We start from the raw sequence: 14,571 nt of genomic DNA on the forward strand, positions 1-14,571 counted from the left end.
TCAATCACAGATCAACCATAGGGATGCGAGTAGCAAGAGATTCACATAAATCCAACCATAGTTATTGGCCAAAAAATAACAGAAAATAACATATTTACATATGTAATTATGAACCTATAAAATCCTTTGGTATGCAGTTTTTATTATATAGTGTTCTTATTATATGCATAATGTATTCACACCTATGTATCACTCCATAGAGATACAAACAGTAAGACTGCAAAAAGAACTTCACTGGCAACTTAAGAGATTTTGAAAGTTCATTTTACATGTGCCCGAGTTAGGCACAGTCTTCAAAAACTAACCACCTTACAAGCTGTGACTCCAGTGTACCGAAATGAAACTCTGACATTGCTGGGCAAAAAGAGCATGAGAATGCTGGCGAGATGAATCCACAGTCTGGTTAGATTTGCAACAGGGAACAAGCAACAGCACATGCACTTGAGTGCATGCGGTCACTCAACACTGGAAGTCACACCAAGAGTTAACAACAACAAAAAGCAGTTCATGACTCATTTTCCATTCTTTAAATATAAGTAAAATAGAACTTGATGTCATAAATATTTATAAGCAACTCTTAATTATAAAACCCTAAAAGAAAAATTCTTCACATTACACTTAGTATGACTATCATTTTCATATATTTTTCAGAGTATTAAAAACACCAAGAAAAACCATTTTAAAATTTTGCAATAATTTTATTCTATATACATTAATACCATTTAACCCTGAAAACAATCTTCACTTATACAACATAAAAAATGTTTTCTTGACAGTAAATGGATAGAAATATTCCATTACCATAAAGCTACCAAGAGATTCATGCTCCAAAGAGCAAAGTTAGGAAAACAAATAATAATTATACCAATGATAAGCACCAAGACAGAACTTTTTTGCACTTAGGGCCTGATTGGTTATATTTAAACATAACCTCTATCAATAGAGGACCAAAATAACACCTTTATTTGGCAAAAGAAAAAGATAAAAATACACAAAGAGGTCTGGAAATTGTGAAGAATGTTCACTTTAAAATAAGATAAGTGAATCATACTTGTTAATGTGACATCTGCAAAATATACTCATATGCCACTGTTTTGTATCTTTATTCACTTTATACAATTCCAACTATTCCATTTTTATGTTTCACACTAAAGCAAATGAGTAGATTGAATTATGTACGTTTGCTGTAATGAATCCAAGCCATCATGGCTAGATCTAGCAGCTCCAGCAATCCTACTTGCCACTATTCCAACTGGTGAATTATTTGTCATTTTTAAAAACTTTAGCCAGATGAGATATCGCATGTGTGTGTGTGGGGGGGGTGCATGTATGCAAGTTTTCCAAAGCAGTGAGAGTAAGTAACCTGGACAGAGACAAGACAGACAAGTTTATACATCTCCAGCTAACCCCTAAAATACTTGGGCAGCCAGACACCGATTACTCACAAAATAAACCTGAGGCTGCAGTGAGAGAATTAGGGGACCAGTCACCACAATGATGAATTGGTGACAGGTGTGGAAAATGAGAACTAAAGCAGGATGCCCCAGCCACAGCATCCCTGGGACACTGGGGACATGAAGCAGCAACAGCCATTTTCCCAACTGGGATCAGGGATTGGGATGCCGGGGGTCAGCAGCCAAGGTCCCTGGCACTTCCGCAGAAGTGGAAGTGAAAACATCTTGGGGGCCCCAGAGTGTGAGCTTGGGCTCCCTCCTCCTGTTCCCAGCGGTTCTCCCAGACCAGATACTACTCCTTCCAGAGGCTTCCCTTCCACTTCCAACTTAGTCTCAGAAACGGTGTCCCCTTCAGTCCCACGGGGTCCCTGAGTTTGAGGTAATGCCGACATACTGCACACTGCAGAGTGAGTGACATGTGAAGTCAGGCTGTCCACTCTGCACACAAGCAGTCCAGAGGCAATGGTAACCAAGTTTTGTCATCTCAGTAACACTTTACTGAGATGATCTCCCCACACAACCGATGATGTGGAAGGCAGAGAAGAAAAAAATATTGCTGGACTACAACAGAAAGACTTAAAACCTCAGAGTTGAAATTCCTGAAGGCAAAGGAAAGGCAGGCATATGATTTTCCCTTTCTATTTCCCATCCTTGGCTTTGAGGTAAAAGAACACCAAGGTTGCCTCTGTCCCTGTACCTGCAGAGCAGTCCTAGGGCATTCCTGAGCTGTCTGCCTCCCAAACTGGTAATCATGCTTTTGGACATGCCTATACAGCTCTTCAATTCAGTTTCCAAGTCCACAGCATTTTTTAAAAACAAAATGATACAGTTGCATTCTTTAAATGCCAACTCTGAAATCCCCCATTTAAAAAAAAAATGAAAACCCAGCTGGAGTATAAATATGTAAGTCAGATACCATTCTCCCCTTTTAAAAGGTGTTTTATTTGGTCTGCTGAAGACATGCTCATGACTGCTTCTGAAATAAGGCCCTTACGAGGAGCCCATGTGGCAATCTGCAATTAAGATATTTTGTTCAATGTTGTCAGGTTTTTAACCTACAATATATCTATCACTTCCTTCATTAAAAACCCCCCAAAATGGGCCCAACAGACACACAGGAAAATTTCACTTATAATTCAGTGAATTTTAGTCACACCAAAATAAAATCTAACCCATCTAAACATGCAACTTCTCTTTCTCCCCCCAAGAACTAAAATTCCTTTCTTTTCAAACAGTTGCGGGATCAAGTTAAAGTCTTAGGATTCTACACAGCTACAGTATAATTTTAAATTCACGTTGGTATTCATTTTCTGTATTTTCCTAGATGTATCTTAAATAAGCTTCCTGGGCCATCGTACTCATAGAGATATTTAAAAAGTTGCATATTACATTGTGAAATTTTAATAAACTCTCAGTTTATCAGGGTTTATCCCTTAGCGTGACTTCATATAACCTCTACAGGATGCAAGTTTATGGACAAAAGGTATTTCAAACACAAAAACCTTAGCTCTGTGTCATAAATAAATTTGGGTAAAATCGCAAGCCTTCCACTGAGTCATCTCGGCAAAGATGGCCCATCTTCTCTGCAAGAAGCAACCTAGGAATACAAAGAAGCAGAGACAGTTATCTGTCCACTCAGGAACACACACACAAGTGGTGATGAAGGGTGAGCACCTTACTCACCTTTCCTTGGCCAGGAGGACAGACATTCCCACGAGCTTAGCAAATTCTTCGGATGTTAGGGATCCCCTTTCTGAAACCTAACAGAGACACAAAGCAGGTAAAACAAATGTGATTGAGTCTGGAGACCTAGATACTGACCTTAGGAAGCATGTCTAGCAATAGATGCAAGAAATAATTTATTGCATTTTCTACTAAAATCCCACAAGTAGTCACTATAGAACTAAGTCTTAATTAATATTTCATTCTACAAAAGTTGAAGGACCTAAAACAAATATAGTAGGGTCTAAAATATCAAAATGAAGCCCTCTATATTAAGCCTAAAAAGGGCTATTCACTATTCTGAAAAGGAACATGCAACAAATTCTGAGTGTGTATTATAAGCTCCAGTGAAGGAAACATATATAGGTTTAAAGTGTGCAATAAAAACAGCATAATCTTGGGATTTCCATCTAGTCTAAAATGAGAACAGTAATAAATGCGAGTTATTCAAATTATGTAGGCTGACTATGGAGGTAAAGAACAGGAATGTTTCAAGTATCCTAATGAGTAAAATTGGAAGTTTGGCCTGAAAATAGTTGCTTTTCACATTTTTTAATATTTATTTTATTTATTTGAAAGAGTTAGGGAGAGAGAGATCTTCCATCTACTGGTTCACTCTCCAAATGGCCACAACAGCCAGGGCTGGGCCAGGCTGAAGCCAGGAGCCAGAAGCTTCATCCAGATCTCCCACATAGTGCAGAGGCCCAGGTACTTGGGCCATCTTCCGTTGCTTTCCCAGGCCATTAGCAAGGAACTGGACTAGAAGTGGAGCAGCTGGGACATGAACTGGTGCCCATATGGGATACCAGCATTGCAGACAGCAGCTTAACCTGCTACGCCTCAACGCCAGCCCTGCATTTCATATCGTTTAAGCAGTTATTTCACGAAACAACTTGTGCTGTTTAAAAAGGCTGCTTATATAGGTTATACTGAAAGAAAAAGTTCAAACATGTAGCATTCTGATTAATACAGTTATAAATTCGTTATCAGTACTGAGCTTCGATAGAAATGAAAGAAGCTCACCAATCTAGCTCTCCTGACTTAGGTTAATTAAGATTGTCAGTAAGTTTCACAAAACTAAAATGTACCACATTGATGAATGTCTTCATCGTTAATGACAGCCCTTTTTTAATTGGGTCTGTGAATGTTACTTTTTAGCAAAGTTAAAGTCAAAAGGAAATCCTGTTTCTCAAGTTGCTCAGCACTGAAGTCCGGGGCGAGCAATGGCGAGGAAACTGTGTTCACATACTGTCTCCAGGGCTGAGGCCACCATTTCCTCTTCTTTGTGGGACTGAAGCTCAATTACCATGACGCCACTGTCAAAGACTCGGAGCCTGGAAACAGAGATGCCAGAACAAGTCATCTAGAATATTCAACCGCTAAAGAGAAGCACTTCTTTTTACTTTCTTCTATGCTCAGGTATGAGGGCAACAGTGACCACAAGCAACTATGGCAAAACTAAAAAGCTCATGAATAAAATTATGAACTAGATTCTACATGCTAAATAAAGACTGCTTAGCTCCTTTTTTTTAAGTATAAGGAAACTACAATTCACAGCTAACTACTACATTCTAAGCCCTCCCGGACTGACACAAAAGGTCTAAGGGGGCTGGCTGTTCTGCCCTCCCAGGAGGAGCCCATGGTCTTTTCTCCAAGGGTAAACTTGGCCATGCTCTCCTGTCCACCCCGTGTGGGACCGTGGTTCCACAGAGTAGCTCCTGTGGAGCTTCCTTTACCTGACGGGTAATTTCAGCGACTCCAGCATCTTGCAGGCATTCACTAAATCTTCCGGTGACAACAACTAATGGGAAAAAAAGTCCACTGCAAGTCAACACAGTGATGCTGTATAATTGTAAACACCACTAAAACAAAAGAGGAAATCAAAAGACCATTCATCAAGGATTTGAAATGACTTAATTACTACAGGAGCTTAAGACTTCTATTCATTAAAGCAGTGCTATCCAAAGGGAAATAATGCAGGTCACATACGTAACTTTATATTTTTCAGTAGTCACATTAAAAAAAAAAAAGTAAAACCAGGTGAAATTAATTTGAATGCATAAATTTCTATTAAAATTCAATAATTACTACAAAAATGATTAATGATGGAGCTATTTAACAATTTTTTGTGTGAGGTCTTCCAGAGGTAGTGTGCTTTACACTTGCAGCACATCTGATCTGGATTTACTACATTTCAGGGTCACAGCTGTCACATGTAGCTAGTGGACAGCACAGCCTTCAGGAGTCAGCACAGTGCCACAGTGATGAGCACAGCTGTGACTCACAGAGGATGCTCCAAAGCCAGCCATGGCTGGGTCCAAATCTCCGTCAAACCACTGTCTTCGGCTGTGGCCTTGGTCAAGTTATTGAATCTAAGTCTCCATTGTCTCATCCCCAAATTATCCCTCAGATACTGAAAAAGAGCTACCTCACGAATTATGGAGAACGTAAACGAGGCACTGCGAGCAGGGGTGTGAAGGGGCAATGAGAACTGAGGGTCAGCCTCTGGTGCACACCCAGAGAAGTGGCTCTTCCCCGCTTCCCCTCTGCAGGAGCTCCAGGGCTGTGCCCAACCCCAGGGTTAACTACTGCGAAGAAAGGGCTTCCTGCATGACCTCATCCATCACAGCCCACACACACAGCGTCAGAGCTCAGGGTCTCACTCAGTCCAAACCCTGCTGTTAAAGGTAAGAAAGCTGAGAGGTTAAGTGAGCTACTCAGGATCACTCAGCAAAATCACTGGCAAAATGAGAACAAAATCCACCTCCTAGATCCCAGGGCAGCGCTCTTTTCCCTGCATCAAACCGCTTCCTAAAGTAGTGTCGATGCTCACAACTGTTCCTCAAATTGTAGTCACCATAGGAGAATTTCCATCATATAGCAAGAAAGTCTAGATTTATTTAAGAGTATCGAAAAGATTCCAGTCTTACTTCCATTCCTCGAGCCCGGTTTACTAAACAGTACACCTCTGTGAGTGACATTATTCCTCCTCGTTCCTGTTAAAATACGAAATAAAAAAAAGTGTTACAATTAGCACCAGCTAACATTTTTTTATTTATTTATTTGAAAGGCAAAGTAACAAAGAGAGAGGATGACACACACAAACACACACACACAGCACTTCCATGTACTAGTTTACTCCTCAAATGCCCACAACAGCCACAGATGGACCAGGCCAAAGCCAGGAGCCAGGAACTCCATCCTGGTCTCCCATACAAATGGCAGGGATTCAAGTACTTCAGCCATCATCTGCTGCCTCCTAGGGTGTGCATTAGCAGGAAACTGCATGGGAAGCAGTCGGGACTCAATCCCAGATACTCTGATATGGCCTGTGGGCCTCCCTTATGCTTCGCTATTAACATACTGCCTCACGTTTTTTAACTGTGAAATAGGCTTCTGCTTGTGTTTAAAGAAGTCTTTATTATAGTCATTGAAATATTTGAAGTTAAAATGATGTGATTATCTGGGATGTGCTTTAAAAATAATTTCGGAGCCAGCACTGTGGCATAGTACACTAAACCTCTGCCTGCAGTGCTGGCATCCCATATGGGTGCTGGTTCGTGTCCCAGCTGCTCCTCTTCCGATCCAGCTCTCTGCTATGGACTGGGAAAGCTGTGGAAGATAAGTGCTTGGGCTCCTGCACCCACATGGGAGACCTGGAAGAAGCTCCTGGCTTCAGATCAGTGCAGCTGCAGCTGTTGCGACCATTTGGGAAGTGAGCCAGCAGATGGAAGACCTTTCTCTCTGTCTCTCCCTCTCCCTGTAACTCTGCCTCTCATTAAATAAATCAATCTTTTACAAAAATAAGAATTTTGAGTGGAGGTTGCTTTATAGATGAAGCTAGATGACAGGCACGTAAGATTCTTTATACTATTTTGGCATATGCTTGAAAAATTTTGTTAGTGCAAGTGCTTTAATAAAGTTTTGATTGATGGAATACTGAAAGACTAGATGAATCTGTATTATGGAATTATTAACAGTATACTATACATTATTAAAGACTAGATTTTTAATGGAAATATATCTAGAGGAAAATCATACATAAATTTCCTTTTGAAGACAAGAAAAATTTCCTATCAAACAGATTTAGAAAATTGTAAATATATGAAATGGAAACTAAAAGCTACTTAGGATGATGCAGACATAACTTGATAGCTTTGAAAGGACACTTAGGTTTGGTGTTTACCTCTAACGGCACCTGTAATATTCCAGCCAGCTGTTTAGCCAGCTGCATGTGGTACTGTGTGCCAGAGCCATAAGTTTCCCTGGTAACTGGGTTGGCTATTCCCATGCTCAGCAAGTAGGATTTAAACCTGATGGTCTAAAACAAGAGAGAAGAAGATGCACAGAAAAACTATCACAATTAATTCCTTCACCCAGACCCCTGATATCTTGCCATCATGAATTTCAATTCTCCTCAGTTATTTCTATACATTCATTCAACTATAAAGGAGCAAATTTCTATTAGTTCCTAGCAGAAATAAATATTTCTCTCCCTTTTTCTATCCTGTTCTCAATTACTTCATAAGTTTGGTGGGAAAAGAGATGCAGACACTAACTATGCTAGAGTTAATGCCAATCAAATGATTAGAGCCATAAGCTTAGAAAGCAAAATTGCTATGACCACACTATAGACAAATTTACCAAGACATCAAATTAAGGGATATATAAAAACCAGCCACCACTTTCACAGTTCAGTATCTCTTTTTTCTATATTCCAAGGAAAGGTACAGAAGTAACCTTTAATCCTACTACAAAGAAAAGGATTCTTATGATTGATTTTAACTTATTTTAAATTTTCACATATCCTCAAACTCTAAAAGAAATGCACTACCAATTAAGAAAGCAAACTGGTAAACCACAAAAACACTGCACTACTTCCATAATTAGATTCTAATGCCTTAAAAAAAAAAAAAAAAAAAGAACCTATTTACCTCATCTTCTGTGATATCACCTTGTTTGTCTTTAATTTTATTAGCAATTGATTTTGATAACTCCACCATTTCTTTAGCCTGTCAAAAGGAAAGCGCAGACTGAAAAGAAGTAATGTCCCAAAAGGATCAGCTAACACATAATTTCAAGATGTATCCCAATTGGTATGAATTAACAGGCATAAATGACATACCTTGATCATTAGCTTGCTGAGGTCTTCAAAAGCCTGAAATGAGAAATCAATTTCTGTTGGAAAGGCTTTAAAGACATAAAGCATCACCTGTGTTCTTCCATATGATGAAAATACATCAAATTTTCTTACAAATACCAATTTATTCATAAAATATTTACACTAGTAATGAATCTCCTTTATTATAAAAATTCAGTTTAGCAAGAAGCCATACATTTTCCAAAACAACTGCAAAGAAAAAACTTCAAGTTTTCAAGGAGAAAATAGTTATTATTGATTAAACAAACAAAAGAAACATAAGCAATGATTCAGAAAATATCATTTACTGGCATATGATACAAGTACAAAAAAAATCTCGGGGCTTGTGTCGTGGTACAGTAGATTAAACCTCCTCCTGTGACACCAGCATTCTATATGAGCACCGGTTGGAGTCCCACCTGCTCCTCTTTCCATCTAGCTCTCTGCTAATGTGCCTGGGCACTTGCCTACCCATATGGAAAATCCAAATGGAGTTCCAGACTCCTGGCTTTGGCCTGGTTCAGACCTGACCATTGTGGTCATTTGGGGAGTGAACCAGTGAATGGAAGATCTCTCTTTCTCTAACTCTGCCTTACCAATGAACAAAATAAATACTTTAAAATAAACCTTTCACTAGTTTCTATTAAAATAATTTTCTCACAGGAGGTGAATAATCCACAGCATTAGCAAGCTTGCCTTGTTGAAAACGTAGTACACAGCTGCAGAAAGACTTCTGCACTTTTGGCTTCAATAATAGGTATGATTTAACTGAAACAGTAGGCTGCACTTCTGAATTTAAACACCTGACACTTATAGCTTTGGGTATCCTGGATATATCAAATAAGAAAAGCATTCATATACCACCAAAACGATTCTAAAGAAAAGCCATCAATAGTTTGATTTCCTACAATAACCATACAATTCAAAGGCATTTCAAACTTAATCAGACATGTTTCCAGTAAATTATTTCAAGTTACCAAAAATACTCTACCAGTGCAGAATGTCTTGACTAATTGATGTGCACAGAAGTTATTTTTTGAATCAATTAAACAACCTGCCCTTAACTGAAGCCTCAGTCTACACGGTGCTCTGATACACGCAACAGGGGCTGTGATCAGTTTATGCCCATCTGCAGAGAAGTGCCCTCCATCTGCAAAAGGACTTTGTTAAAAGAATAGAGTGCAGTGCAAGATTCTATGTACAACTCACCAAGGCTAATCCTGAAAACAAAGGGGAATGTGCACACACCTAACAGGAATTTCCTCAGATAAACAAAAGGCTTAACACTGGATTCTTATCAGCCACCGCCAGCAGATGCAGGAAGCCCTTTGTGGGAAACTATGGGCACCAGCTCTGAAACTAAGTCAACTGCAACATTTAAATGGAGGGCAAATCACACAAACCTAGTGTTGAGAAATAAAACACAGCATTTTACACAGTTAGCTTTTTCACTGTGAATATATAAAGCATCAATGGATTTTATCAGTATAAAGAAAACTAAGACGATACTTAACATTTTTATATTTGTATTTTCACTGAAATGTTAGCATAATAGTGAGTCCACATACAATACATAAGTTAGTCCTTTATGGTCAGTAAAAAAATATTTTAGTGCCTTGGGATTATTTATAAAATATGTTAAGTAATTATAAAATACAAACCAAAGTTTCTATACTTCTTTTATTATTCTAAATTTTACAGTTAGCCAATTATCAAAAAAAAAAAAAAAAAAAAAAGGGGTATTGTGGCCCAATGGGTTAAGCCATCGCCTACGATGTCAGCATCCAGTATGAGCTCTGGTTTAAGCCCTGTTCCAACTCCCTGCCAATGCACCTTGGAAAGCAGAAGACGACGGACGGTCCAAGTGCTTGGGCCCCTGCCATCCTTACAAGAGACTCTGATGGGATTTCCAGGCTTCTCACTTATAAATTTTTTTTTCAAATGGGCAGCGAGGCCACCATTGTGGTATAGTGCATAAAGCTACCACCTGTGACACAGGCATCCCATATGGGCGCCAGTTCAAGTCTCAGCTGCTCTACTTCGAATCCAGCTCTCTGATAATATGCTTGGGAAAGCAACAGAAGATGGCTCAAGTGCTTGGGCTCCTGTACCCACATAGGAGACTTGTAAGAATCTCCTAGCTCCTGGTTTCCACATGGCCCAGCACTGGCCATTGCAGCCATTGGGGAGTGAACCAGCAGATGGAAGATCCTTCTCCTACTGCAACTCTTTCAGATATATAAATCAATCTTTAAAAAAAGGCAGAAAAACTACCTACAATAAAAACAAAATAGGTACATATGTCCATTATATAATTTTTTTAAAGTTTTTTTTTTTTTTTTTTTTTTTTTTTTTTTTTTACAGGAAGAGTGGATAGAGAGAGAGAGACAGAGAGAAATGTCTTCCCTTTTTGCCGTTGGTTCACCCTCCAATGGCTGCTGCGGCCAGCGCATCTCGCTGATCCGAAGCCAAGAGCCAGGTGCTTCTCCTGGTCTCTCATGCGGGTGCAGGGCCCAAGGACTTGGGCCATCCTCCACTGCCTTCCCGGGCCATAGCAGAGAGCTGGCCTGGAAGAGGGGCAACCGGGATAGAATCCGGCGCCCCCAACCGGGACTAGAACCCGGTGTGCCGGCGCCGCAAGGCGGAGGATTAGCCTGTTAAGCCACGGCGCTGGCCCCATTATATAATTTTATCTACCAAACTTCGGACTCCTCTACCATACCCATAGTCAAATTTTCACTCCAATTTAGAAAAAAATGCCATTTGTTTGAAAAGTCCTTGGGCCCCATAAGAAGCTCTAGGCTCCTGGCTTTTTATCAGCCCAGCTCTGGTCATTGCGGACATTTGGGAGTGAACCAGCAGATGGAAAACCTCTCTCTCTGCCTCTGCCTGCCTATAACTTGATTCTGTGCCTTTGCATGTCCCGTTCACTCTACCTGGATTCATCTTATCCCTATTGGTCATATGGTAGCAGCTGCTCATCTTTCAGACTTTGAGTTCCAAGTTCCTGCTGTAATCAAGTCTTCCCTGTTATTTGTCCTTGCTACAGGACACAAAATGTAGACAGTGCCTGCTCACCTGCCTACATCTAGTGCATCCCTGCAGTACCAGCAACATTCTGGGCAAGGCCTGGCACAGAGCAGAGAGCAAAGGCTATCTGGTGAATGAATCAGTAATCTGCATGAGAGGACGATGCTTGTGTAGAATCCTTTCAGTTGTGGACCCAGTGAAACTTAACTGAAATACAGTAAGAAAGGCATTTTAAACATAATACCAAATCAGTATGGCAGCATTCATAAAAGAAATATAACACAAACACTACTTTATGCCATCTCCAAAAGTATCAACACAAAGTGAGATGACAAGATGGTTGCTGACAGTGACAACACTACCTGGGGTGCTGTGGCGTACTGTGAATTTGCCTGTAAATCAGGAGACCTGAATTCTCATACCCCTTGCTACAATCTAGTCACTCTGAGACAGTTTCTTTTCTGGGTAATAAGAACCCTTCTGAGGCTAACATGCTGGAATTTTATGAGAACAGAAGATTCATGAAGATGGTGACTATGGCAGTACAGCTTTTGAATCTCTCCAAATCACAACATAAAAACAGACAGGGCATAAGGTGGGCATTTGGCACAATTAAGCTGCTACCTGGGACACAAGCACCCTATCTCAAGCATCCTGCTCCTGATTCCAGGTTCCTGCTAACACACACCCACACACCCTGGGAGGCAGGTGACGGCTCAAGCATGTGGGTCCCTGCCACTCAGGTGGAAGACCTGGGTTGAGTTCTGCATTCCTGGCTTCAGCTTGGCCCAGCCCCAGCTGCTGTGGGAATTTGGGGAGTGAACCAACATACAGAAATCTCTTGGTCTCTGTCTCTCAAATAAACAAACAATTTTCAATTAATTAATATGACTATTTTTTAAAAATCCAGCAAAACTGGCTTTCATATATGAAGAACACAATTATACCAGATATAGGGACTATTGGGACCATGAGCATTTCCTAAAACTTCTACTAAAGAATGAGCTTCAGAAAACCAAAATTACCATGGGGAAATCACCCAAGGCAATGGAGGTCTTTAGCACAATATTTACTTGTAAAACTGAGGCTAACAAGAGCTGGGGTAAAGAGTGTGCAGTGGCTGAACGCTCACACAGTGCAGATAGAACTCATGTATTTTTTAAGCACACAGAGAATAAAAAAAACACATACAAAAAAACTTTTTAGCTGTTTTAGTAATTATTCACCACTACTCTTGCCAAAGGGACTGAACATGAACCTGACCAAGCCTCTGGATCCAGCTGCCAATTTGAAGGAAATACACAAGACCAAAGAACATATAGAACTTCACCAAAAATACACAATCAGCAAAACCTACATTATGAGCACTAAATAGTTCACGTGCCCTTGGTTCTTCGTCAGCAATCTTTACTTTCAATTACTGAGCCCAGAATAGGTATTCACTAGCTACTTGAAATTTAGATTTTCTTTGACTAACATATATCCTTGAAATTTTCTGAACAGTTCCCATCAACTAAATGAAAGCACTTTCAGATTAGGGATGCTCAACTGCTAAAGTCTATGCAAATATTCCAAAATCTGGAAAAAAAAAATTGAAATCTGAAATACTTGTAGTTCCAAGCATTTTGAATAATGGGTACTCAGTCTATTAAAAAAAACCAAAGAATTCCTTCATAGCATCATTTCAGAAAAAAACAAGACTATGGGCTGGGCGTTTGGCACAGTGATTTTTTAAAGATGCCATTTGGGGAACACACATCCAATACTGGAATGCCTGATTTATGTTCTGGCTAATCCACTTCCGATACACCTTCCCACTAACATGCACCTGGGAGGCAACAGGTAATGGCTCAAGTACTTGGGGTTCCTGCCAACCATGTGGAAGGCCTCTATTGATTTCCAGGCTCCTGGCTTCAGCCTTGGCTAGTCCTAGCATTTGGAAGTAAACCAATGGATGGAAGATCTCTCCCCATTCTGTCAGCCTGTCTCTGTCATCTCTCTCCCTCTCTCTCTCTCTCCCTCTCTCTTCCTCTCTGCTTTCCAAATAAAAATAATTTTTTAAACTTCAAGACTATTTTTATACAAATAGAGAAAAATCTCTGATCTGTTCTGATGTTTTAACTAATTACAAAATCTAATGTATTTCTTTTTTTTTTTTTTTTAAAGACTTCTACCGGATGGAAGACTTCTCCCTCTCTCTGCCTCTCCTCTCTCAGTGTAACTCTGAATTTCAAATAAATAAATAAATCTTGGGGGGGGGGGGGAGGGAAGAGGTGTTCCATTGGCTGGTTCACTCCCCAAGTGGCCACAATGGCTGGAACTGCGCCAATCCAAAGCCAGGAGCCAGGAGCTTCTTCTGGGTCTCCCACGCGGATGCAGGGGCCCAACATCTTCTACTGCTTTCCCAAGCCATAGCAGAGAGCTGGATTGGAAGTGTAGCAGCCGGGTCTCGAACCGGCATCCAAATGGGATGCCGGCACTGCAGGTGACAGCTTTACCCGCTATGCCACAGCGCCGGCCCCTACTTCATTTTCTAATGTTCTTTCCCCTTCACTTGAATTCCGTCATACATGATGAAGCTTCAGAACCACTGTAGTAATGTACATTCTCACAGTTGTCTCCTATCAGAAATGAGAGCTGACTTCAACATGACTGGGCTCCACACTGTCAGCAGCATAAAAATGCATGCTGTCTGGCCTGGGACACTGACCAGAGAACAGCATCTTTCTCTCAACTAAGTTAATCAAACTTTCAAAATAATTATACCCATTAAAAGTGTCCTCCAACCAATTCCACCTAGACTTTAAAATTTATATACAACACCCAATGGTGTTTTTTTAACAGAAAAAAAATTTGTATTTCTTTTAGAAAAAGCTATTAAAAGATGTTTGGTTGAATTATGCCAACTTGAGGTAGACTTGTTAAATAGGAAATGGTGTAGCTCCATGTAAACTAAATATTTTACAAATTACAAAACAGAATTAGTCACAGTTGTATCTAAAAGAATAAACAGAATAGCTGAAAACGATGACTGACCAGTTCTTGTCTAACAGTTACCTCAGAAATGTTTTTGTCCGTTTCTTTTCTCTTTTCTTCCAGTTTCCTTTCAATACCTACAATTCCTACAGCCCTTATTCTTCCTGGCTGGAAAACAAAAAGCAGAAAATAAAACGTACAAAACGAAAGGGAAACAAAATCTTTTGTAACACACCACATTGTGTTTTC

The 14,571-nt window shown here is 40.0% G+C and overlaps 1 protein-coding gene across 1 annotated transcript in view; it reads right to left on the reverse strand.

Moving 5' to 3' along the window:
• Positions 1-699: 699 nt before the first annotated feature.
• Positions 700-14,571, reverse strand: part of VPS36 (vacuolar protein sorting 36 homolog) — a 37,289-nt gene continuing 23,417 nt past the window's right edge. Inside the window, exons 6-14 of the mRNA XM_062194322.1 lie at positions 14,404-14,490; positions 8,302-8,334; positions 8,111-8,188; positions 7,363-7,497; positions 6,107-6,172; positions 4,913-4,977; positions 4,426-4,510; positions 3,138-3,214; positions 700-3,051 (exon numbers count right to left, since the gene is read on the reverse strand). Of these exons, the coding sequence (XP_062050306.1) occupies positions 2,958-3,051; positions 3,138-3,214; positions 4,426-4,510; positions 4,913-4,977; positions 6,107-6,172; positions 7,363-7,497; positions 8,111-8,188; positions 8,302-8,334; positions 14,404-14,490 (720 nt within the window). The 3' untranslated portion in view covers positions 700-2,957. The remainder of the gene's footprint in view (positions 3,052-3,137; positions 3,215-4,425; positions 4,511-4,912; positions 4,978-6,106; positions 6,173-7,362; positions 7,498-8,110; positions 8,189-8,301; positions 8,335-14,403; positions 14,491-14,571) is intronic.

The sequence above is a fragment of the Lepus europaeus genome, chromosome 6, assembly GCF_033115175.1.
Source record: "Lepus europaeus isolate LE1 chromosome 6, mLepTim1.pri, whole genome shotgun sequence".
In the NCBI taxonomy this organism is placed as follows: Eukaryota; Metazoa; Chordata; class Mammalia; order Lagomorpha; family Leporidae; genus Lepus; species Lepus europaeus.